Source organism: Pecten maximus, chromosome 18 (genome assembly GCF_902652985.1).
Source record: "Pecten maximus chromosome 18, xPecMax1.1, whole genome shotgun sequence".
NCBI classification, from domain to species: Eukaryota; Metazoa; Mollusca; class Bivalvia; order Pectinida; family Pectinidae; genus Pecten; species Pecten maximus.
The window spans coordinates 26,028,970-26,056,967 of record NC_047032.1 but is presented as its reverse complement, the minus strand read 5'-3'; the positions used below and the strand labels follow the sequence as shown (position 1 = coordinate 26,056,967).

Here is a 27,998-nt window from a genome sequence, read left to right as displayed (position 1 = left end):
ATTTTATAAGATGGCGTACAACGTGATGCCTTGTTCTGGATCTTTAGGTACATGTACATCCAGACTTTCTGCTGATATAAGAATGCGGCAAAGTTCATATACAATTTGGTCACATATTAAATTCTTATATGCGCATTCTGCCGCGCAAGCATCTTCATTTACCCTTTCTACCTGACACACTTCATTTCTTGCTCCATATACAGCTTACTTACTCTGAATTTGACTAGTTATATAACTTACCCGACATTTTGAGATACCAACTCGAAATTTCGACTTACTAACCAGAAATATCTACTCCCAGATACTTACTCGAAATTTTATATACTATCCCGAAATTTGGAGACAGACAAAAATTGATATGGTAGCAATACGCTTCTGTAGACCTTTCGCATGTGGGTTAATGTTGCGTCCAATTCTGTTGCTCATTAGTGTATTCTTGTAAAGTATACATTGTTGCAACTTGTACATTCCTGCCCTCAGATAGGACATAATAATTGTTTGGTTTGGTTTGGTTTATTTTGTTTAACGTCCTATTAACAGCTAAGGTCATTTAAGGACGGCCTCCCGTGCGTGCGACATGCATGAGTATGGTGAGTGCGTATGTGTGTTTTGGGAGGCTGCGGTATGTTCGTGTTAAGTCTCCTTGTGATAGGCCGGAACTTTTGCCGATTTATAGTGCTACCTCACTGAAGCATACTGCCGAAGACAACCAGCAGGACATCCCACCAGGTCACATTATACTGACAACGGGCGATTTGGTTTGGTTTGGTTTATTTTGTTTAACGTCCTATTAACAGCTAATGTCATTTCCGACCAGGAAAATATAAACAGTTTGTCAGGGCTAGCTCAGGATCATTTCAGGTAAGTTAGAGCTGAATCCCTCTGGCGACGCTTGAGCAGTTTGAAATAGATAATGTTCAGGAAATTATGATTGAGTAATCGTGTTTCAAAATTGCACACCGTGGCTGCCATGTCATTTTTTTTACAAGGCTGAAAGATTACAACAGTTGTTTGGCTCCCCTTCCTTAAGATCATACCAATAGTCAGACAGACCCACAAAATAACAACACTTTGTCAAAACCATCTTAGGATCATTCCAAGTATGCAAGAGCTGAATACCGATGGTAGAACTTTTAAAGATTGAAATGTGAAAAGTTTACGGACGGCGCATGACGACCAGGTGAGCGGAAATACTAGTGTTGTATATAAAGTGCTTAAATAATGTTGAACAGGATTAACATTGATTCTTTGACATTTACTTCGTATGATTTCAGCCCAAGTTTAACCGACAGTAATTTTAAGAGCAATGATGAGGATGATAACAGAAAGTGGGTTGTGTTGACCGTTACAGTCTTGACAACGTTTATAAGTATCGGATTTCCATTCAACATGACCGTACTGAACCTATCGTTCCTGGAGGAGTTCGGTAGAAGCAATGCAGAAACCTCCGTCGTGCAAGCAGTCACGGTAGGGATTTTCTACATAGCAGGTGAGTTCAAGTAGGTGAATACATTTTATGGAAAAAAAACATGATATTTATAACCTTCAATACAAATTGAGAGTTCGATAATAGTAGCCAAACGTCTAGAGCTAGTCAGTGATGCTTAAGAACCATGTATATATTTTGAACCCTGCCACTATTCAAATAGTTAAAACGTAGCATGCAGGTTACTATCACAAGTAGACTTTAGTTCAATATTGAGGGTTTTAAAAAGAAGGATTCTAGCAAATTATTTTATAAATTTTGTGTTCAGCATTTTTTGAGACAAACACTTTTAAACTGTTTATGTCGACATAAAAAAAATACCATAACACAGTCTTGTCATTTGTAACATTGATTCCCGGCTATGAATCTGCGTACAATGTTTCTCAAATTAAGGTCCGTTGAAAAAAGACAAAATAACTTGGGGAAAAAATGTAAACCAAGGGAAGCGAGAAAAACAGGACTGGACGAACTAGATAAAATGTCTCGTGTTTCCATAGAAATAGCATATCGTTTTTGTCAAAGTCACAAATGTAGAAGACTTTGGAAATAATACCCTCCTACTTCTGCAGTTGGCCTTCTTTAAGTCTTCTTAGAGCTTCATTATAATATTCTACAAAAATAAACAAAGGAAGTCTTTTAGCTAAACATGAACGTTTATTGTATCTAATGCGATTGTGTTCAGAATGTTCACCTATACGTATTTTCGTCCCAGGTCTACCGGAAGGAGCCGCTATTAGTAAATATGGAGTGAGAAAGGTCGGGATTTGTGGTGCACTTCTAGCGGCCTTAGGACTTGTTCTTTCCTTTTTCGCTACCAGCATTCCCTTCCTTGTCGTAACTGTGGGGTTAATAACAGGTTAAGTCGTCATCACTTCTATGTTGTCATTTTAAAATCATATTTTGGTGACGTTAAAGGTACTAAACCTCTATTTTTCGACCCCAAACATTTTTTTTAAATGTCACCTCATCCTGTTTTGGAATCCCGCCCACGTCGGAATAACGACAAATAGCAGATAACGGTGCTACGGAAGCATTTAACCTAGCGCATAATGACATTTGACTGCCATATTCCTGTTTAAAACAATCGAACTTTATTTATTATGTATCAAAGTGTACCCGGAATGATGTACTATTTCAAAGAAATAGCGATTTTTCGAGAAATTTCATCCGATGCCCGACAGCGATGGGCCCGTTTTAATATCTTAGATCGGATACGTCTCAAGTTTTACGCGGTTGACTCAGCCCTATAAGATGCATGTAGGAAAACCGAAAGGCCCGTCGTACTTGCGGCCCGCCATCTGCTTAAATAAAGTATTTTTTTAATCTTCTTTTCATTGCGATATATGTCAGCGGTAGCCGAGTGGTTAAGGTGTCCCAACACTTTATCACTAGCCCTCCACCTCTGGGTTGCGATTTCGAAACCTACTTTGGGCAGTTGCCAGGTAATGAACGTAGGCCGGTGGTTTTTCTCCGGGTACTCCGACTTTCCTCCATCACCAAAACCTGGCACGTCCCTAAATTACCATGGCTGTTAATAGGATGTTAAACAAAAACAAACAAGCAAAGTATACATATTTATAAACGACAGGTTTATTCACACACAGACGTTAAAGTGTTGCGCTAGGAGTTAATGTCATTAAACTTATCGATATTTTGAAACATTCGGCAAGTTTGTGGAAAGTTGAAAAAAAACCTCCGAAATGTTCGTGCTGTGATCAAAACAATATTTGTGGCATCTCGTATCATATAAACGAACCTAAGTCGTTCCGGCATCCTATATACTACTCTTTCCCCCCAGGCCCCTAATATTCCATTATCCAGTTGGTTCGCACAACTTTACACTACATGTATGTGCGAACGGTAGGCGATTCAAACGAAGTGTGTGCGATAGCTATCGTGGTTAATATAAATTTAGGAATGGATTACAAATAATATTAAAACGTTCGGAATAGTCTCTGTAAAATAATTCCAGGAATTATATTAGTTAGCTTATCCACCTTGTAGTCTATTTTTGGAAATATGATTATTTTCAGCTGTATTGTAGCGGTTTGTGATCAACCAGGGTTTCGGTCCGTGACCTTATTTACTATCACTCATCATCAATGCGTGTCGGGTGTGAAATATAGAAACCTTACCGAAACTAATCAACGCAAGAACACGCGAAAATATGTACAATCCTTACAATGTTGTGTTGATGAATAAATAACAAACATTGAATTCGTTGACTCCAGGACCATTCCCTAACCCGTGGTAGGCTATAACATACGTGCGAGCGATGCTGTGGAAAGGATTATACTCAATTTCAAATAAATTTACCTGTATGTTCATCTGTTTTTACCCGTGGTAAGTAAGGAACTGACTATAATTGGTTTGCATCGGTCCTATATAGCCATCCCATTTCTTTGTTTTCTAAAACGTGGGGTTATACAACCGCAGCTACATATGTACACTGTATTAGACATACCTTCCTACACTTACGTTATAAAACAGTACATTTTTAGCCCACCATCATCAGATGGTGGGCTATTCAAATCGCCTTTCGTCCGTGGTCCGTCCGTCCTTCCGTCCGTCCGTCCGTTAACAATTCTTGTTACCGCTATTTCTGAGAAAGTACTGAAGGGATCTTTCTCAAATTTCATATATGTAGGCTCCCCTTGGTGCCTAGTTATGCATATTGCATTTTGGGACCGATCGGAAAACAACATGGCCGATAGGCAGCCATCTTGGATTTTGACAATTGAAGTTTGTTACCGCTATTTCTGAGAAAGTACTGAAGGGATCTTTCTCACATTCATATGTAGGTTCCCCTTGGTCCCTAGTTATGCATATTGCATTTTGGGACCGATCAGAAAACAAGATGGCCGACAGGCAGCCATCTTGGATTTTGACAATTGAAGATTGTTGCCGCTATTTCTAAGAAAGTACTGAAGGGATCTTTCTCAAATTTCATATGTAGGTTCCCCTTGGTCCCTAGTTAGGAATATTGCATTTTGGGACCGATCAGAAAACAACATGGCCGACAGGCAGCCATCTTGGATTTTGACAATTGAAGTTTGTTATCGCTATTTCTAAGAAAGAACTGAAGGGATCTTTCTCAAATTTAATATACATGTATCTGTTGCTCTTGGTCCCTAGTTGTGCATATTTCATTTTGGAACTAGTCGGATAACAACATGGCCAACAGACAGTCATCTTGGATTTTGACAACTGAAGTTTGTTATTGCTATTTTACAGAAGGTACTGAATGGATCTTTCTTAATTTTCATATGTAGCTTCCCCTTGGTCCGTTGTGATGCACTTTTGGACCAATCTGAAAACATTGTCAACAGACAGCCATTATCACTAAATCTCAAGTTTCATATATAAGTTTCCCTTGTTTAAAAAGCAATGGAGGGATGTTTATCAATTTACACAGATTAGTAAGAGGAAGGGTAAATATATTAAATTTCAGATTATTCAGATAATTAAATATTTTTCATTTGACACAGACTAAAATGTACGTCTTTGATGTACACTGATGTACGATTTCACAATTGTGTGCGATGTTTTTGATGCGTTGCGTTGTGAGTTCCCACAACTGTACATCTGATGTAATAAAATTGAACTACGGCTTTCATTTCATCAATGACATGTAATATTGGCAGACAGACGTGAAGTATAACAAACAAGATCCTTTCACCAAACGTACTCGGGGGTAAAGGTGCTCATACTTGTCAGTAGAAACATTTACCAAAGATAATTTTATACTGTATATTGACATTTCCGATGTGTATTCTTTACATAACCCTTTTAAATGAAAACATCATTCACAAGTGTGTAAACATTAAATTTTACACGTAGGAATACATTGTTCGTAGCCGGACCGGTGCACAAATGCGCAATGGCTATTTTCGTTTCTGTTTTGACTTTTACCCCTATAAAATATGAATGGAATATGGTAGAATCTACTAAAATATAACAATGAAAAAATGAAATGTTTGAAATATTTTACAGAAATCGAAAAAAATATATTACTGTGGAACTTTATTTTGTTTTTTCCTGTAGTTTCCCGCCAAATTGGAATCCGATGTTAAGCTATTCCATTAATTGTCCGGCTGCGACGTCATTAATAAAAACACGGGTTCAAATGTAAATATAAGAAATAATTCTTAATTATTTATCATTTCATGGTGGGCAATATTTCCACGTGCGTCATTTAAAATATCAGTTAGGTTATATAGGTTCCCCTTGTGCTGGAGGGATGTTTCTTAATTTACACAGATTAGTAAAAGGAAGGGAAAATAGAGAAAAGATCAATCTGACATGAAACCTATAAAGATCATTCAATGGTGGGCACCAATATCCCTCTAAAAGTTCCGGCCTATCACAAGGACACTCAACACGAACATACCGCAGCCTTCCAAAACAAACATACATGTACGCACTCGCTACACGCATGCATGTCGCACGCACGGGAGGCCGTCCTTAAATGACCTTAACTGTTAATAGGACGTTAAACAAAATAAACCAAACCAAAACCAATATTCCTTAACAAGAGATCCCAGAATTTGGTTTATTTAGTTTAACGTCCTATTAACAGCTAAGGTCATTTAAGGACGGCCTCCCGTGCGTGCAACATGCATGCGTGTAGCGAGTGCGTACATGTATGTTTGTTTTGGAAGGCTGCGGTATGTTCGTGTTGAGTCTCCTTGTGATAGGCCGGAACTTTTAGAGGGATATTGGTGCCCACCATTGAATTATCTTTATAGGTTTCATGTCAGATTGATCTTTTCTCTATTTTCCCTTCCTTTTACTAATCTGTGTAAATTAAGAAACATCCCTCCAGCACAAGGGGAACCTATATATGAAATCTGAGATTTAGAGATAAGTACTGTCTGTTGGCCATGTTGTTTTCAGATTGGTCCCAAAATGCAATACAAGGGACCAAGGGGAACCTACATATGAAATTTGAGAAAGATCCCTTCAGTACCTTCTGTAAAACAGCGATAACAAACTTCAATGGTCAAAATCTAAGATGGCTTTTTTCCTAAAACCATTCTTCCTGCCATGTCTAGAGTTTTTTTTATAGTATCTAATAAGAGCATTATTGACGTTTCAAATACATTCGTATATGCCATAATTGTGTGATATTATTCACAACCGCCATTTGCATTTCAAGGTCAAAATAAAATCAGTGTTAATACATATCATAAAGCCAAATCTAGTCAAACCAATGCTCCTATTTCGGACATCACTGTTTTGCGCAATAAATGTGATACATATGAGTTAATTATGTCCCCCTGAAACATGCATTTTTCTCATATTTTGTTGAAATTGACAAACAACTGAACAAATTAAATGTCGACAGCAAGGCCCACAGTTTAACATGAAACATATCAAACTTTTATCAAGTAATTAGCAGTAGATCGACATCGCGGTACTGAATGGACCGATTTTGATACCGTTTTCGCCTTCTATCTTTGAGTAACAAACGGAATAAATCTAACTGTGTATTTTTCGTTCTCGGTACACTTTAAAACTGGGCTGCAAGATAGTTTGTCACAAACGTCAACCAATCGCGCGATTTTCAGAATAAAGCAGGCATGTATTGCATTCGCGCACTGGCGATAAATATAGTGATATTTTACGGAATGAGAATATCTCCTTTAGACATGTCTGCGTCGAACTTTTGCTCTAAAGCATTTATGATCAAAATCTTTAGTTTCGAAGACTTTTGAGACCTTTTCTGACGTACATTGATGAAATAAGTATTCGTTACAACTTCTGCATCGTACATATAGGTGTCATTTATGGACAGCCTCCCGCGCGTGCGATATGCATGCGTGTGGTGAGTGCGTATGTGTTTTGAGAGCTGCGGTATGTTTGTGTTATGTCTCCTTGTGATAGGCCGGAACTTTTCGATTAAGAGTCCCAACTCGCTGAAGCATACTGCCGAAGATGCCCACATTATACTGACAACGGGTAAAGCAGTCGTCTTATTTTGTACATGCAATGATTTATACCTTCAAAAACGTGTTGTAAAACCAATTTGTTTAATATAAGTGAATTAATTATTTAATATTCGGATCTGATGTGAACGTTCTTCTAGTCAGGAGACCTAGATAATACAAATTGACGACCGACATTGCACAAATCTAATCCTGCTCCGTCTCTTTCCTACATACGTAGCTTTCTGACTGATTAGCGAACATTTAGGACGACATTGTTACCATGATACGCCCTTCAAAATTTGACCCGAATATTAGGTATAGCGTTGTCCGTCCATCTGGCACAAACGTTTGTTATTCGTGAGATCTTTCGTTTCTCAACCGATTTATGTATTTGAAGCTTCGCACGCTTTATAATAATGATTTATATTCTTCTTTCCCGGAACGGCATTTTGTTTCCGGCATTTTTGCAAAAGAAATTGCCCTTTCCTTATTTCTGTATTTTATTATTTTTCTGGAGATCAACATTGCGATATTTATTTCTTGTTAACTTTGTAAGATTTTGTATTATAATAGATAATTGTGTTTCCCCCGAGAGCAATATCGATTGGAGTAGTTTTTGCTTAAGTTATCGCCCTTTGTTTATTTGCAGTATTTGAATCTCTTCAAGAGAAATTATCTAGTTTTCAAACGAATTATTTAAAACGTATTCAGTTTTGTGGTCATATCATGTTATATTGCTTTTATTTCTCAAATCGGCCTTGTTAATTAAACAATGGCTTTGTAGTAAAAAGCGAGGTTTATATCATGTTATCTAGCCACCCATAAAGCGATGCATTTTGCACTGTATGACAATCGACGGGAGGATATTGCTTCGCCCCGCGGTACTCGTGTTATTAGTAGGTGTTTATTCAATATACATCATACCAAATATTGCAATTAGTGCACTTCGTGCGAAGCAGATGGCACTATATCGGCGGTGTAGCATCTTTAAGTATGTAATCACAGCATATTTCAAAGCGGTTAGTACTATCTGCGGGGCTTGTGATTATTTGACATGCTAAATAATCTACAGCTTATTAAAATATATTGTCTATTACAAATGTACTCATTTTAAAGCGCATTTGCTTTTTGTGAAAAGCATAGTAAATATTACTTGTTCCTTACTGTAAGTTTAAAAAATGGTACAAATACGTATTATGTATCGATGATCTTCTGGCCAACATCAATGTTTCAAACTACGCAACATTTATAAGCTGTCAAATGCACGAAAAGATATTTGCGTGGTCATACATATTGCTTTATTGCTTTGTCAGAAGAAAAATTACGAAATTTACAAATTATGAACGACTTAATTTAACACGTGAAATATTTCTTTTTAATAGGTTCGGGATTATCTGCCTGTTACATCGCTGCTTCGACAGGAGTAGATGAATACTTCAGCGGAAAGTCAAAACTGCATGTTTTCTCATTGCTTTCATTTGGTGCTGGCTGTGGAGCTATAGTGTATCCCTATATTCTTGACATTTTAACAAAAGAGTTTGGATTTAGAGGATGCTTGTTGATAAACGCAGGTCTAATATTAAATACGGTCCCGTGTTTCGCTGTTTGCAAACCAAAAACTATTGCTGTTTCCAACCCAACACCGATGGACATTAACTACGCAGTATCAGAAATAACTGTACAATGTAAAGAGGATTCTATTGAAGAATTGGGGATTCGAGAAAAACTTCTAACGCTTATGAAAAACAAGGCATATTTAATCCACATATTGGCAGTGATGTTTTCCGATCCTGCTATAACATCTGTAACAACTTTTCTAGTAAGCTTTCTGCAACTCCAGGGCTTTGATAAACAAAAGACTGTATTTCTTTATAGCGTGATGTGTATGTTTAGCACATTATTCAGACTAATGACATGCGTTTTGAAGCGGATAACACACATAAGCGTCTTATTGATACCTGCTTTATTTTTGAGTATTGGTGCCATCACCTGTGCTGTACTTGCACATGCCAGTACCTATGAAAGCCACGTGTTATTGATGGCAATACTTGGAACGGCGTTAGGCGGAACTTTTACAGCATTTCCCATTTCGATAGCGAAGCTGGTTGGTACGGAAAATTTCTCTGTCGGATTTGGTGTTACTCTCACTATTGTAGGAATTTTCAACGTTTGTGGTGCACCTATAGCAGGTATACAAGTTAGTTCAATATGTTACAATATTATATATGTGACAGTATATACCCTATATCACTTACGTAGATATTTTAGTTCTTATGGCAAAGCGCCGTCAGTTTTATTACAAATTTTGTATTTTGTCATCTACCTCTCAGTTCTATGTATTGCAGTCAACTATTGGCTTTATCCAATATCTAACGTTCTGCTATTCAAGCAGACTAGCATACTGACAGGTCAGCAGAACCCCGTCGTGTGGATATATATGCCGCCTACAATCATCAAGAGGCCATCTACCCATATCACGGAGGTTGACGTCTGAAATATTCAGACTTCAGAAATAATTCCAGCAGTAAGCAAAACAAACATAATACATGTACTTTTATACGACTCTTTTCCTTCCACTTGTATATACCTGTATTATCGGCCCAGGTGGTTAGACCAATCATTTGTACACTTTCAAATACGCTAAATGTTATCCAGTACATGTATATAGATCTAGAATAGTTGTTTATAGCAATACAGCCATTTTTTTGTTCTTTCGAACCGGCATATCAGCCCCCTTGGTGTTGAATCACCATTACGTAGGGATGCTTCCAGCGAAATATGAATGATACCTGGTGTATAGTTTTAGAGAAGAGAAAGGGTCATTAATAGTAATATAACCAACTTACCAAAATCGACGTATTTTTCCGATAAAATACTTTACATCATGAATCATTAGCCAATTTGTAGGCCTGTCACAATCAGGACAACCTTGGAGAAGAAAATTAATATCAATGTGGTTAAGTTTAAAATAACTGTAAAGCAAAGTTAACAGAGTAAAAATTGGGACAATCCAATAGCATAACGAGATGATGTTACTTGTTCAGCAGAGCTGGTACAAACTAGACTTTGTGTAGATTGAAGTTTTGAAAATTTATACAGATTCATTTTCAGAAATAAAATATTTATTCAGATATTCTTAATGCTGCAGAAGAAGTAGCATTGTTAATTGTGCGGAATGTTTGACGGGAAAAGCTGTGAAAATATATATTAGTTGTACATAATAGTGAATCGAAAATCTTAGTTTGTGCGAGAGGCTAGGGGTTATTCATTCGTTATCAAAATAGGGATTCAAGACATTTTGTAAGTATCAAAGTGCCTGCCCATGCATAATTTTTACATCATTATGTCCCGCAATCAAAAATTTGCAAACACTGTTGCTATATTTATCACTCAACTTACGACTGTGGGGGTCGTTTTGAGGACATATGTGATGATCCAGATACATGTTTTTGTCGATTAGGTCACCTGACCTATAATCATCGTGCTTCGCCCGTCGTCTTTGGTAAACTTTTCACATTTCAAGCTCTTTCTCATGTTTTACCCGTGGGAATCAGCTCTTACTTCACTGAAATTATTCTGAGATAGTCCTGACAAAGTGTTTTTTTTTTTTTTTTTTTTTTTGCGTCGATCCGAACTCCCAAGATGCACGTGCATGCGCGCTTTTATAGGCACAGATTCCCAGTCACGTATCAAAGCAGACTTCAACTAAAATGTCTGCCACTTCCTTGGAAACGGTGACCGGAAGATATCTATTTATCAAAAGGAACATCTCCAAACCATTTCAAAAACGATGTTTTTTTTTTATTTCAAAGTGAAAGTTTTTTAACTTGCGTTGTCAGCTTTAAAGTAGTGTTTCACATCCTAGTTCATTGTATAGTTTGTCATGTTGCATTCAAGAACGAAGACCTGTTACTATCCTGGATGCTTCTGATTTTACAGTTTCAAGAAAATCTTTTGTCTGTATATAATTATCCCAATTAATATCTGCATATTCTAAAATTGATCCAATAAATGCCAAATATTTGTATTCATGATATTTTTACTTTAGCATTAACACGGTGAAGAACAGTCTTTCTCCACTTAGCACCTAATAAACACGATCGCAAATATCCGATCCAAAGCACATCGAAAGGACATAGTCGTTGTATGTATTTAATTAACAAATGCGCATAAAACAGTGGACAAAACTTTACAATACCGTACGTGACATAAACTTTGTTCAGAATAACGCCGAACATCGAAATCAACTTGCGTGTCCATGAAAAACCTTCTCGACCCAGAAACCTGTGTCAAAAGGGAGGGACTAATCTAGACCTATGCAATCCCGATGTCTCTCGGACCACAAGTTGGACCACTGCCGTACTACACTCGATTTCTATACTCGAAGATAAATAAATAAAAAAAAAAAAAAAAAAAACGATGTCAAAATATTATAACCCTATTTGCGAAAAAACCCGGCTGAATTACAGGGAAAATATACGTGTCCACACAAATGTATGTATGAACCGATCAAGGAGTTTTATGAAAGTTTGAGTGTACCGCGCTTCCTTCTAGGCGATTAGAAAAGGACACGCCTATGCCCCAAGAGGCTATCGCACACGTGACTGCATACACGGCTGCACATGCGGCGAGTGATATAGTGCTACACGAGATAAAAATAATCCCCGTATCAACTGCGAATCGTGAGAATATTTGAGTCTCTCTCCACTAAGCACCTAATAAACAACACGAACGCAAATATCCAATTATTTGGTAGCATGCCGAAAGGACATGAGAAATACAAAGAAATGGGAGAATAGGAAAAAATCTACATTTCAAAGCCCCGAAAGTCCCCTGAAATGACTGCCCTGCAGGTAGGGCGTAAGAATTGTACCTGCTGCCCCCATTGCATGATCGTAGGAGGCGACTAAAGGGATCTTATATTTTCTCTTCTTTCTGAACAACTTTCTTCTGCCTCACTTTTGGTCTTCATTTGAGCGTTCGCCCCTGTGAGGAAGGCTTTGGGTTCTGCCCCCTCGCCGAGGCATACCAGAGTCATTAAAAATGGTAGTTGGTACTCCTGCTTAGCGCTCAGCATTTTGGGAGTGGGATGACTGCTTGGCCCGATGTCAGTATAACATGACCGGTAGGGGTGTCCTGCTGGGTGTCGTCGGCAGTATGATTCAGTTAGGTAGCACTATAAATCGGCAAAAGGTTCCGGCATATCACAAGAGACTTAACAGGAACATACCGCAGCCTCCCAAAAACACATACGCACTCACCACACGCATGCATATCGAACACGGGAGGCCGTCCTTAAATGACCTTAGCTGTTAATAGGACGTTAAATAAATCAAACCAAACCAATCCCCTGATATGACGAATATAACGTAAAATCTATAAAACGTTCCGCTTACCATCAATCGACCGCGGCAGCCTAGGGACAACCAAACCCTGTCTCACAAACCTAAAAATGCTAGTACGTAAAGTTAACCTCAAAGCCCTCAGCTTTTCGAGACAATCGACCTGTTCTAAACAGAATATCTCGCATACCTATTCTTATTTGAATAACATTTCCAGCGACCCTCCCGTTGTCAGTATAATGTGACCGGGTAGGGTGTCCTGCTGGGTGTCTTCGGCAGTACGCTTCACTGAGGTAGCACTATAAATCGGCAAAAGTTCCGGCCTATCACAAGGAGACCTAACACGAACATACCACAACATCCCTAAACACACATATGCACTCACCACACGCATGCATATCGCAAACACGGGAGGCCGTCCTTAAATGACCTTAGCTGTAAAAGGACGTTAAACAAATAAAACCAAACCAAACCAAACCGTGCGGCCCAGGGATCAATCTAGGGATTTTTTACTACCGTTTATGGGTAGTTTCCCCTCAGGATTTTGTTCTATTTTCCCCCTCAGTCTTCTGTTAAATTCGCTGAAATATTGTATTTTCCCTCATTTTCATGGCAATAATATTCTCAAATACTCCACATATGCTTTCCTTATTAAAGATTTGCTGTTTTTACTTTGAAAATGTGTTTTTAAAGCAAAAAACTGAAACTTTAATGTTTAAATTTCCCCTTTGCAGGACTGATTTTCCTTATGGTCCAAAAAGGGTAGATTCCCCTAAATTCTAGATTAATCCCCGAGTGTTTTTTTAAGCCATTCTCGCTAACTCCGTTATTGGCCGCGGCAGAGAAACAAACCATGATCATAGCGAAGCCTCTGATTACAAGCAAATCGTCCCAGCCATTGGAAATGATCAACTGTCGCTGACTTCCATCTTATACATGGGCTTCCTAGCCGAGCGCTAAGCGGACTCGAGCAGTTTCTCAACGAAACAGTTAATAGCGTCCGTAAATCCGTTCAAGCTTTCAGAAATGAAATTAATAGCCAAACAAAACGGCGACGACTTTTTAGCTGTTAATAGGACGTTAAACAAAATAAACCAAACCATCTACACCCAGCATCCAATGTACAATTAGAAGAATCTGACTTCATTTTTCTGATGGTGTCGCACACTAAGTTAGGTGAGGGTACAAACCAATTGTAAGACCCCGCCCATATTACTGTTAAGGATTCTATAGCTACGGTACCAACGTTCCGCCATCTGGAATTAAAACGCGAGCACTTCGCGTTGTTAGCCGCGGCAAACCTGTTGACTTCATTAGACCCCAATAAACCAATCATCACAATCAGTACATCTACTGAGAAAATCAGCCGTACCATAATTGGTTTGGTTTATTTTTTTATCTCCCGTGCGTGCGACATGCATGCGTGTGGCACGCGAGTGCGTATGTGTGATTTGGGAGGCTGCGGTATGTTCGTGTTAAGTCTCCTTGTGATAGGCCGGAACTTTTGCCGATTTACAGCCGTACCATCAATTAATCTCGAAACCCATTGCATATAAATTGTAGATGCAATATATATCAAGTTGTAATTTTGTGGTTACCATGGTAACCAGGCCACTATACTTCGTTTTTTTTTTGGTGAGGTGGACTTTTGTCCAATCAACTCCAAATAAACCTGTGAACTGCTTCAGGTCAAACTACACAGTGGTGATAGGGACCATGTGAAAATGTGCATGCATGCTATTTCTCTACAGATTTTTTGGTTTCTATGGTTATCATGTTTCAATACCCATATTCTTGTGGAAATCTTTGTCAAGACAACTTTTACCACTCCTATTTAGCCATCAACCGATTTTATTTGAAATACACAGGAATGTTAGGGACTCATAATGTACATATACATGCAGGTTTCCCCCCCACAAATTTAGGTTGCCGTGGTAACCTGTTCACTAAAAACTGGTTTTTGTTGGAAAATCTTCGCTAGAGGGGCGGTGGGGGTGTGAGATGGCCCCCCTGGACGACAGTTCTAGTTCACAAAACTCAAATCGTCAATGCCGGGGATAGAAGTTGTGAACCTATATATAGTTAACCGTAACGGGACCCGACAGTGGGCTAACTACCTGCGCAAGCGTGCATGTGCTGTCAAGCATTACTGACTCATCAGCAAACTCGCGATCCTCAAATGGTAAACTTTGGTTTGGTTTGGTTTATTTTGTTTAACGTCCTATTAACAGCTAAGGTCATTTAAGGACGGCCTTCCGTGCGTGCGACATGCATGCGTGTGGTGAGTGCGTATGTGTGTTTTGGGAGGCTGCGGTATGTTCGTGTTAAGTCTCCTTGTGATAGAAAAACACCGGGAGAAACAGACCAACCGTAATCAATACCAGACGCATAGGTGCACGCAATACCTGTGACAACTCTTCTGTTGGGAACCATTACTATCACGTTTATGAATATTCCTTAACCAGTACTTAATTTCTGCCACAGCATTGTCCGAAATCATGAAATGAGTATTCCAGCTTGCTCTCGACAAAACACACTGATACATATGACGTGTCCGTAATCTCGCTACTGCACCGATTATACTTTGCTTTGGAATTCTTTTTCAAACCATGCTGGCTATATACCCGACCATGAAAAACCGATGAATGAGCTACTCTACTAGAACTATTGCATGTGCCAACATTCTATACAAACTGTTGACAAGAGCCTCGAGTGACTGACCACGCCCTCGGTCATAGACCACGTGCAGTCAATCCACGGTTCGAACTGTGACGCACTCCCTAGACACTTATCGTCTGCAATGAAAAACCCATAATCGGCCAATAAGTTCTGTACATACCTGCAAAGTTTTGGTTTGGTTTGGTTTACTTTGTTTAACGTCCTATTAACAGCTAAGGTCATTTAAGGACGGCCTCCCGAGCGTGCGACATGCATGTGTTACCTGCAAAGTTTATTAGCTTTCTTCGTATCGCCATGGCCCCCAATGCCATCATCTAGATACATTAATAATTTGTTACCCTTTGAATGCACGTGCTCAACTTTTTCTCGCAATACTTTGCTAAATACATAACCTACCACAGCTAAGCCAAATGACATAACGTTGAATATGTAGTATTTGTGATTTCCAGCTGAACCCCAGATAGGTCATTTTTAAAGTTTGCACGTGGTGATAGGCGGCCTTTAGGTCAAACATTAAACAAAAAATAACCTTGCACGAACAATCACGTGCAATCCTGGCGTCTTCATATTTAAATTTGAATGCGTGTAGATGTTGATTGATATGTCGACAGTCTAATACGTGGCTTGGCTTACCTGTTTTAGTACAGACGACAGTGAATTTGTTTACTACATGTCGGGTTGTGGCTACTTCTGTAACACAACCAAGACACAATAGCTTTTAAATTCCTGCTTCAACGAAAAAGGATCATCCCGTGCAGACTTAAACGGAATCCTATAACCGTTGGACATAATATCAAAAACGTTTTCACAAGCACCATTCTCGTGCCAAAATCCCAACTAATTTTTCAATCTAACTATTTGAGATATGTCCGATCTTTTTAGATCTGTTTTTTTTTTTTTTTTTTTTATATATTTTGACTTGGAACATTTTTGCATTAAGTTTATGCTGCAATTGTTGAAAGGCATAGTAATACATGGTATTAGGGTCCCTGTTGGGGTTAAACTATCCCTTGCCGGAGTTAAACTGAAAGATTATTTTGGGGAAAAAACAACAGATTTTAAAAACTTTTGTGCAAGTGTTGAAAGCTATTAACACATCATTTTATAATTGCACTAGGGTGCTGATATTTTATTGAAGAGTCCATCTGTAGTTACACTAACCCTTCATGGAGTGAAACTGAAAAACAACAATGTGAAAATGCTCGCATTAGACAATACATATTGTATATACGTTTCCACATTGTTCAAGGGAGACAACTCTCATAAGGATGATTATCAAAAAACTGAAGAAATAGGTCCAAAAGCAATTATTTAATATATTTATTCAATCTACAACAGCATAGCTTGTCTCCCGAATGTTTGTCAATAAATAATTTACATATATATATAAATAAATTGGTATGGTTTTGAAAATTGCATGAATACACAATCTGATCAAGTAAACAATATAAATATTATTAATGCAATTCGCGAAACCATACCAATTAATATATTTTAATTATTTATTGACAAACATTTGTGAGACGAGCTATGCTGTTCACCAACAGCTCTTGTTTATTATCTTTAGAAGTAACCCTCTTCATTCTCTTGAATCAGAGGCATTAGGGTTAGCTATATATACGGCTTTCCAACCTGCTTCAGTGTCGGCCATTTTGACTAATTTTTGACGGTAGTCCAACATCAAAATATCTACCGAGATTTTCGAAGTAGCGAGTCTCTTCCTGAGTTTAGGCTTAAGTTTAGCATTAAATGTGAATTGATCCCCACAACTCCGCTTGGATAATTTATGAGTGTCCGTAGTCTAAATACTGTTTTTCAAGTCAGATAGATGTTCCTCTGGCAAGCCTCGAACTCCCGCAGTTTGATTAAGAAATAATTAACGATGATTCGTGTATTATTGCAGGATATACAACGAGGACGAGGATATTTTGCAATTAAATTAACAAGAGGCCCATGGGGCTTGTATCGCTCACCTGGTTGGATTTGACCAAATGTCAAAATAATGTTCATGTTCAATTCCTTTTGTTTGTTAACCTCAAACAATGCTATATTTGGTTATAGCGTGTGTATCCCAACTGCTTTAAAGAAATAATGAAGTCCAGACTCTCTGCATGCATCTATAACTTTATGGGGGTCAGAGTCACCATTTATGCAAAATCTGTTCCCCTTCCCCAAAGGATGTTTCTTATTAAATTGGGTTCAAATCCATTCATAAATTTATGACTAGTAGTGATTTAAAGGAATTACCTCTATTTCCCATATGGGGCCCCACCCCTTTTGCCCCTCGGGGGTCAGAGTCACCATTTATGCAAAATCTGTTCCCCTTCCCCAAAGGATGTTTCTTATTAAATTGGGTTCAAATCCATTCATAACTTTATGACTAGTAGCGATTTAAAGATATTACCTCTGTTTCCCCATTAGGCCCCGCCCCTTCGGTCCTTTATGAGTCAGAGTCATCATTTATGCAAAATCTGTTCCCCTTCCCCCAATGATGTTTTTGACCAAATTGGGTTCAAATCCATTCATAACTTTATGACTAGTTGCGGTTTAAAGGAATTACCTCTGTTTCCCAATTGGTCCCCGCCCCTTTGGTCCTTTGGGAGTCAGAGTAACCATTTATCCAAAATCTGTTCCCCTTCCCTGGAGGATGTTTCTGACTAAATTGGGTTCAAATCCATTCATAACTTTATGACAAGTAGCGATTTTAAGGAATTGTCTCAATTTCCCATATAGGGCCCCGCCCCTCAGGCCCCTTGGGGGTCAGAGTCACCATTTATGCAAAATCTGTTCCCCATCCCCCAAGAATGTTTCTGACCAAATTGGGTTCAAATCCATTCATAACTTTATGACTAGTAGCGATTTAAAGGAATTACTTCTATTTCCCATATTGGGACCCGCCCCTTTGGCTCCTCGGGGGTCAGAGTCACCATTTATGCAAAATCTGTTCCTCTTCACATAAGAATTTTTCTGACCAATTTGGGTTTAAATCCATTCATAACTTTATGACTAGTAGCGATTTAAAGGAATTGCCTAAATTTCCCCTATTCGGCCCCGCCCCTCAGGCCCCTTGGGGGTCAGAGTCACCATTTATGCAAAATCTGTTTCCCTTCCGCCAAGAATGTTTCTGACCAAATTGGGTTGAAATCCATTCATAACTTTATGACTAGTAGCGATTTGAAGGACTTACCTCTATTTCCCCATTAGGCCCCGTCCCTTTGGCCCCCTTGGGGGTCAGAGTCACCATTTATGCAAAATCTGTTTCCCTTCCCCCAAGAATGTTTCTGACCAAATTGGGTTGAAATCCATTCATAACTTTATGACTAGTAGCGATTTGAAGGACTTACCTCTATTTCCCCATTAGGCCCCGTCCCTTTGGCCCCCTTGGGGGTCAGAGTATCCATTTATGCAAAATCTGTTCCCCTTCCCTGAAGGATGTTTCTGACCAAATTGGGTTCAAATCCATTCATAACTTTATGACAAGTAGCGATTTTAAGAAATTGCCTCAATTTCCCTTATTGGGCCCCGCCCCTCAGGGGTCAGAGTCACCATTTATGCAAAATCTGTTCCCCTTCCCCCAAGAATGTTTCTGATTAAATTGGGTTCAAATCCATTCATAACTTTATGACTAGTAGCGATTTAAAGGAATTACTTCTATTTCCCATATTGGGACCCGCCCCTTTGGCTCCTCGGGGGTCAGAGTCACCATTTATGCAAAATCTGTTCCCCTTCACATAAGAATGTTTCTGACCAATTTGGGTTTAAATCCATTCATAACTTTATGACTAGTAGCGATTTAAAGGAATTGCCTCAATTTCCCCTATTCGGCCCCGCCCCTCAAGCCCCTTGGGGGTCAGAGTCACCATTTATGCAAAATCTGTTTCCCTTCCCCCAAGAATGTTTCTGATTAATTTGGGTTCAAATCCATTCATAACTTATGACTAGTAGCGATTTAAAGGAATTACTTCTATTTCCCATATTGGGACCCGCCCCTTTGGCTCCTCGGGGGTCCAGTAGTCAACATTTATGCAAAATCTGTTCCCCTTCACATAAGAATGTTTCTGACCAATTTGGGTTTAAATCCATTCATAACTTTATGACTAGTAGCGATTTAAAGGAATTGCCTCAATTTCCCCTATTCGGCCCTGCCCCTCAGGCCCCTTGGGGGTCAGAGTCACCATTGATGCAAAATCTGTTTCCCTGCCCCCAAGAATGTTTCCTGACCAAATTGGGTCAAATCCATTCATAACTTATGACTTATACATAGGCCCCATTAGGCCCAGCCCTTTGGCCCCTTGGGGGTCAGAGTAACCATTTATGCAAATTCTGTTTCCCTTCCCCCAAGAATGTTTCTGACCAAATTGGGTTGAAATCCATTCATAACTTTATGACTAGTAGCGATTTGAAGGAATTACCTCTATTTCCCCTATTAGGCCCTGCCCCTTTGGCCCCCTTGGGGGTCAGAGTAACCATTTATGCAAAATCTGTTCCCCTTCCCTGAAGGATGTTTCTGACCAAATTGGGTTCAAATCCATTCATAACTTTATGACAAGTAGCGATTTTAAGGAATTGCCTCAATTTCCCCTATTGGGCCCCGCCCCTCAGACCCCTTGGGGGTCAGAGTCACCATTTTTGCAAAATCTGTTCCCCTTCCCCCAAGAATGTTTCTGATTAATTTGGGTTAAAATCCATTCATAACTTGATGACTAGTAGCGATTTAAAGGAATTACTTCTATTTCCCATATTGGGACCCGCCCCTTTGGCTCCTCGGGGGTCAAAGTCACCATTTATGCAAAATCTGTTCCCCTTCACATAAGAATGTTTCTGACCAATTTGGGTTTAAATCCATTCATAACTTTATGACTAGTAGCGATTTAAAGGAATTGCCTCAATTTCCCCTATTCGGCCCTGCCCCTCAGGCCCCTTGGGGGTCAGAGTCACCATTTATGCAAAATCTGTTTCCCTTCCCCCAAGAATGTTTCTGACCAAATTGGGTTCAAATCCATTCATAACTTTATGACTAGTAGCGATTTGAAGAAATTACCTCTATTTCCCCATTAGGCCCTGCCCCTTTGGCCCCCTTGGGGGTCAGAGTAACCATTTATGCAAAATCTGTTCCCCTTCCCTGAAGGATGTTTCTGACCAAATTGGGTTCAAATCCATTCATAACTTTATGACAAGTAGCGATTTTAAGGAATTGCCTCAATTTCCCCTATTGGGCCCCGCCCCTCAGACCCCTTGGGGGTCAGAGTCACCATTTATGCAAAATCTGTTCCCCTTCCCCCAAGAATGTTTCTGATTAATTTGGGTTCAAATCCATTCATAACTTCATGACTAGTAGCGATTTAAAGGAATTACTTCTATTTCCCATATTGGGACCCGCCCCTTTGGCTCCTCGGGGGTCAGAGTCACCATTTATGCAAAATCTGTTCCCCTTCACATAAGAATGTTTCTGACCAATTTGGGTTTAAATCCATTCATAACTTTATGACTAGTAGCGATTTAAAGGAATTGCCTCAATTTCCCCTATTCGGCCCTGCCCCTCAGGCCCCTTGGGGGTCAGAGTCACCATTTATGCAAAATCTGTTTCCCTGCCCCCAAGAATGTTTCTGACCAAATTGGGTTCAAATCCATTCATAACTTTATGACTAGTAGCGATTTGAAGAAATTACCTCTATTTCCCCATTAGGCCCAGCCCCTTTGGCCCCTTGGGGGTCAGAGTAACCATTTATGCAAATTCTGTTCCCCTTCCCCAAACGATGTTTCTGACCAAATTGGATAAAAATCCATTCATAACTTTATGACTAGTAGCGATTTAAAGGAATTACCTCTATTTCCCCATTAGGCCCCACCCCTTTGGCCCCTTGGGGGTCAGAGTCACCATTTATGCAAAATCTGTTCCCCTTCCCCCAAGAATGTTTCTGACCAAATTGGGTTCAAATCCATTCATAACTTTATGACAAGTAGCGATTTAAAGGAATTGCCTCAATTTCCCCTATTGGGCCCCGCCTCTCAGGCCCCTTGGGGGTCAGAGTCACCATTTATGCAAAATCTGATCCCCTTCTGCCAAGGATGTTTCTGACTAAATTTGGTCAAAATCCAATAAGAACTTTTTGACTTGTAGCGATTTGAAGCAAATGTTGACGGACGACGGACGACGGACGCCGCGCCATGACATAAGCTCACCGGACCTTCGGTCCAGTTGAGCTAATAACGAAGGCCGCAGGCCTGAGTTATTAATTAAAATTGCAAAATATCCGAGTCCGAGTTGTATATCCTGCAACAATACACGAGTCAAAGTTGATTATTTCTATTCTACCATGTACTGTTTAGTTCTGAGATCGACCTCTTTCTAATAGAAAAACAGCAAAGAAACCCCGGGAAAACCTTGTAATTTATTTCTTGAGTATTGTATTATTTGTTGATGAAATATACAAGCAATACAGTACTACGATCAAGAGCATCTATCATATGGCATTGATTTTGAAAATCTAAAAAAAAAGGATAAAAAAAAAGAAAAGAAAAGAAAAAGAAAAAAAAGGTGGGCCTCCGTAGGATTCGAACTCGCGTCGTGATAAAAATATATTGAAAGACTAACCCATTAGCCCACTCAGCTATAGTAACCTTTTATGAAACGGGTGAATATTAGATATTTAAAATTGTGACAGCCGTGACACACGACCGTGTATTATTGGCACGAGCGTGGGTTATTGGAAAATAATACATGGTTTTAAACCAATCAAAACCGGCGTTACATTGCAAACATGGTAGAATACCTAATAATGCACCCAACTGCGATAAAACCTGATGCTGGGAACTGGCAAACGCATCCCTTATTCTGTCGGATATGGAAACTTCGGTCCTGGAATCATCCATACTCTAAACAAGCTTTACAAAAAGTGTACCGCGCGTCCTGCTAGACGACTAGAATATCGACGGCCCAAAACGTGACTACATACACACCCTTACAAGAAGCGAGTGTTATAGTGTCATACGAGACATTTCCGCTTCTTCTTCGAACTGCGGGAATATTTGAGTCTGTGAAAGCGTTTTGTATATATTCTGTATGTGCTGTTTTCATGTTACATCATCTTCAAGTTCAAAGTGCTGAAGTGAGGTTGTGAGCATTATTTGGCAATTTTGGAAGGATATTGAACGGTGATAGGTTAAGTTTTTTCTAGAAAACGTAACTGATTTTGTTTTATTTTTACAAGCCTGGTAACTTTAATGTACTTTTTATATAATAATGACATTCAGAAATATAGGTCATCATATATCAGTACATTTGCTTGAAATTATAATTTCCAATAACTGTCTTATTTATTTAAATAGCATTGATGTGATTTGTTTTAACATGTGGCCTATTCTCCATTAAATTTGTATGTGGAAAAGAAATATTGTATAGCTATACAACCCCCTTTTCTCCTGGCCCTAACTCTGGTCTCCCTTACCTATTACTCATAGCTGAACCTGACGCCAACCCTGTAGTAGCGACAGCTCCCAGGGGTCAAAACGCCGGCCCAGTCTGCTATCAGCACGGTCCCCCTCCTAATGTCAATATCAAAACTTGCACTAAATCACAATCACCCTCAACAATCCATTACTTTTATCAAACTTTAAAAAAATTCTTTCATATATAGCAATACATAACATTATTACATTTTCCATTACAACAATTTCTTATGCTTAGGATTCATCAATCCATGTCGTATTTACCTCAGAGCAATTATAGTGTAATTCAACCAAAATCATTACATCTTTTAATTGATGAAGGTGTTCTATAGTTGAAGTAATGTACATCACAATATTTAATATTGCTTATAGATCAACGTTTGTTTTAGTCACTGTACTGATACTTGAGGTATAATCCAAATAAAGATATTGCTACCTGTATATTAGTTCAGAAAAAAACCGTTTTGAAATATAGATGAACAAATAAATTATGTAATGATGGTCGGTAGTGTTTAATACTCTAAACACCTCGTCCTTATGGCACATTGTTCCTTTCTGAATTCTAACCAGATATTATTTGCCGATTCTGTTATAGCCGTTTGTAGCTTATATTCTCTCTTCATTTTATAAGCAATGTTCGAAAGTTTTGAACGTTTCTTCTTCAGTTCGGCTAGCGTAGTATTTCTGTCTTTCCTTCGTATACCGCAGCCTCCCAAAACACACATACGCACTTACCATACGCATGCATGTCGCACGCACGGGAGGCCGTCCTTAAATGACCTTAGCTGTTAATAGGACGTTAAACAAAATAAACCAAACCAAACCAAACGTACAAATTTCACTATTATAGACCGTGGCATTGTGTTGGAGACTGAATTGTCCTGTGTAAATGAATTTGGATACCTCGATAGTCCGTTTGCAAGAATCATTTGGTCTTCCCTCGAGTTTTCAATACCTAGGTTCTCCTTCAGAAATCGTTTCACCACAGGTTCATCATATCCTGCATTTGTCTCGGGGACGCCATATATAGAGGTTGTTCTTTGTTTCAAGCCTCCTGATATTTGACTTCTGTGAGAATGACCATCTAGATTTTAATTAGATTGCTGACTCTAGTGTTTCAATGCAATGCAGCAGCTCCGTAACTTTGGGTTTCAGAGAAGTGAATCGCTCAAAATTGCCATTACAATAAACCTGGCTATTCTGGAGTTCAGAATGTCAGGAGTTATTTTGGAAAGTTTACAATCAATTTTCATTTTTTCTTTTTTTACACTCAATAAAAGAACAGACGTTTTCGAAAGTTCGTAAATTATATTTTCAATTTCTGCTTGTGTACAAAATAATATTGTTATATATCATTCATACAAAACTGATGCCGAATACTTACGACCTCTTCAATGAGACTTGGTAGTTCCCCGGTGGTACTTAAAATCAAGTCTTAGGTCTTGGTTTGTTACATTCTCGTTTGACCCGGTCGTTTTGTATGTTTTGTGCTCATATGCTATTTTTCTTACTACTCGCTACTAATGGAGCTTCGCAACGTGTAGTTAAGGATGTCACCACGACATGGATACTTCTTTTAACAGTTTTTGTGTCGTCTGAAAAAGGCGACATATAGGTATCACTATTGCGTCGTCCGCACAATTGTTTCCGTGCGATAATATGAGTTCCCTCCGGCTAATCAAACTCAAACAAGAGGCCCATGGGCTTAACGGTCACCGAAGTTTTGAAATATTTCCGTTAATCTATTTGACCCTTTTTGGTCCCACCAATAAGTCCAAGGGGTCAGTCAGGGCCAACATGTGCATATGATTAAGCTTTCATCCTATGCTGATAATTTTAAGAAAGTTGGAATGAATTCTAATGGAAATCAAACAAATAATAGTCAAAAATGTGATTTCCCTATATAAAATATAGTAAAGTTTACCCCCTCCCCAGGGGCAAACATGAGATCCAAGGGTCATGAAATTCACAATTATGGTAAAGCACCACAAGACCCTTCCATCTATGAAAAGTATTTGGTTCTATCTTATATGGGTATTGGGAAGAAGATTTTTGAATCTTCAGTAAATTTGACCATTTTTAGCCCCTCCCATCAGCCCCTGGGGTCAGTCAGGGCCAACATATGCATACCATCAAACTGTTATCCCATGCTGATAATGTTAACCAGGTTAGAATAGGGTACAAAACAAATCCAACAAATAATAGTCAAAAATGTGATTTCCCTATATAAACAATAGTAAAGTTTACCCCCTCCTCAGGGGCAAACATGAGATCCCAGGGTCATGAAATTCACAATTTTGGTAAAGCACCATAAGACCCTTCCATCTATGAAAAGTATTTGATTCTATCTTATATGGGTATTGAGAAGAAGATTTTTGAAACTTCAGTCAATTTGACCATTTTTAGCCCCTCCCATCAGCCCCTGGGAGTCCGTCAGGGCCAACATGTGCATACCATCAAACTGTTATCCCATGCTGATAATGTTAACCAGGTTAGAATGGATTCTAAGACAAATCCAACAAATAATAGTCAAAAATGTAATTTCCCTATAAATACTATAGTAAAGTTTACCCCCTCCTCAGGAACAAACGTGAGACCCCAGGGTCATGGAATTCACAATTTGGTAAAGCACCATGAGACCCTTCCATCTATAAAGAGTGTTTGCTTCCACCATATCTGAGAGTAGAGAAGAAGATTTTTGAAATTTCAGTCAATTTGGCCATTTTTAGCCCCACCCCTCAGGCCCCTGTGGGGGGTGGGGGGACCATATAATTCACAATTTTGGTTGACCTTCAGCCATAGAAGCTTTCTGCAAAATTTCATTGAATTTGGTAGAGCGGTTTTAAAGAAGTCGCAAATGTAAATTGTTTCGGACGGACGACGCACAACGACGGACAAAAGGCGATTAGAATAGGTCACTTGAGACTTTGTCTCAGCCTAAAAAGCTTGCATGGGATTGCTTTTCAGGTTCGATGGTCGAGGTCACTGTAAATGAATAGAAAATCTGCCCAGTTCCCTTTGGGTCATTCAACATAAAACTTCATATAGTGCTTACGGATTAATGTGTGGAAACTACTTAAATTTTGCATGAAATATGAATTGCGGAGATTGAAACATCTTCATATATGTACATTGAATAGCTTACTTTTAGTTATGGAGATAGGAATGCACTAGTTTTAGTGGGAAAAAAACATGTTTTTCTTAATGGCTCATACCTGTTAATATCATGTTTCTGTTTGACAACTGCAATATGATACAATAGGCCCATGGGCGTTAACGGTCACCTGAGTTTTGATATGTTGAACAAACTTGATAGCCCTTCATCCCAGAATGCTACAGACCTTATATTGGGTCTCCGGGCCGTTTGGTTATCATGGAGTTGTCGTTTTAAAAATGTCAGCATATTTGACCCCTGTGACCTTAAATGAGGTCAAGATCACCCATTTGAACTAACTTGGTATCCCTTTATTCAGCATGCTACAGACCTAATAAAGTAATTCAAATATTTTAGTACGACGCCGGACAAAATGCGATAGTAATAGGTCAACGAGATTTCGTCTCAGGTGACCTAACAAAGAGGAATGCACTGGATCATTCGTGACTTCATTTATTGAATGCGGAATCCATCCGGCAAATCTTAACACAATACACACAATTAGGGATATACAAACACCAGTTTACGACAATATGTTAAAACATTTAGGGGATCAGTTCTTGAATATTTAATATCTTGGTGTGATATTATTACTATCTGCTGTTGCCTTATATAAATCAACAGCCCTCTTAAATAAAGTTTAAATGTTGATTTTTGGATATATATGTTTTTCTTTTTATTCCTTTGCATATCAATGCTATGTAAATATGTTACTGATATCCCAAACATAAATCGAAGCTCCTTTCGTTTATCCATATTGCTTACTATTTCATTATAAATTGAACGGCACTACAATCATCGAGTATAAAGCCAGAATGACGCACAATAAGTTAACATATCATTAGAAGAGCCATATCCTTTAAAAATAGCATTACCATTTATTCGATTCTAACTAATAGCCATTGCACTAGATTTTAGTTATAGACACTGTTTACATTGGCATACCATGTCTGAAAAAAATTCTTTTCATTTTGTACATGTTTCGTTTGTTTGATGGTGTGTTAATTCCTAACTAACTTGAATAATAGCATAAGAGGTTATTAAAGAGAAAATCCATGATTTTTTTCACTATTTTAGGCCTAGGGATGTACTAGTGTTGAGTGTATAAATTAGATCAGAAACATCTTGTTTAGTGATATGAATATTTGTTAGTGAACTAAATATAAACATATTCTAGTTGCTGCCTCTTTAAATATTTATATTTATACACCTTATTTATTTTAGGTCACCTTAGAGACACAACGGGGTCCTATACTTTTTCCCTGTATGGCGTTTCCATTGCTTTTGGGGTGTCGACATGTTTTTCCATATGTGCTGCAAGCCTACAGCAGTACAAGGAGAACAGTTCTGGACAGTTAAAAAAATACAGGCAAAACAGAGGGACGAGGAGACGAACTAGTCTAGTACCATGGAAGAGGAAAGTGGAATTTATGTTCTAATTGGCTGATTCTCGGGTGTAAGCTACTACATACTGCAGTATGAAAAGCGCTACGTTTGTTGGCAGTGTAGATCTGTTTTCAATTAAGTATTAATCATATTATAGATAAATGTAACTGATCCCTTTCATTATCGCTTATTCATTTGATTTATATTTTTTGAGTATATCGAAACTGTTTTTAACATTTAACGCCACTTTCAATTTTTGATCTCTTTATTTTTAAAATCCCTTGGATGTACCCAATGTACTTTCTCGACCATATCGATAAAAGGGAAGTCAAGGGATAAGAGTAACAAGAGGTCAATGGGCCTTAAAAGTCACCTGATTCTTAAACATATATCCTCTTTGTATTAACAATGTATTTAAACTGTTCATGTATATAAATAGTAAAGTATAATTTTGCTCATAATTTCAACTAATTTCGATTAAAATGTGATTTTCCAACATAAACTATAGTAGAGTGAAGCACCTCTCCTGGGAGAAAAGTGAAATCTAAAAGCCATGTAATTTACAATTTTAA

At 38.6% G+C, this 27,998-nt stretch overlaps 1 protein-coding gene across 1 annotated transcript; it reads left to right on the top strand.

Annotated features, from left to right (window-relative positions):
- Positions 1–10: 10 nt before the first annotated feature.
- Positions 11–27,998, top strand: LOC117316333 (monocarboxylate transporter 12-like). Its single transcript, XM_033870874.1, has 5 exons — positions 11–47; positions 798–861; positions 1,275–1,489; positions 8,799–9,605; positions 27,265–27,998. The coding sequence occupies exons 1-5, from the start codon at positions 11–13 to the stop codon at positions 27,477–27,479; spliced, it is 1,338 nt and encodes a 445-aa protein (XP_033726765.1). The 3' UTR covers positions 27,480–27,998.

Bases quoted from the DNA above. Each gene is read 5' to 3' on its own strand.
- LOC117316333 (XM_033870874.1), top strand. From the start codon at position 11: ATGGCGTACAACGTGATGCCTTGTTCTGGATCTTTAG. The intron at 862-1,274 runs GTAAGTTAGAGC...GTATGATTTCAG, and splicing joins CTAGCTCAGGATCATTTCAG to CCCAAGTTTAACCGACAGTA. The intron at 1,490-8,798 runs GTGAGTTCAAGT...TCTTTTTAATAG, and splicing joins AGGGATTTTCTACATAGCAG to GTTCGGGATTATCTGCCTGT.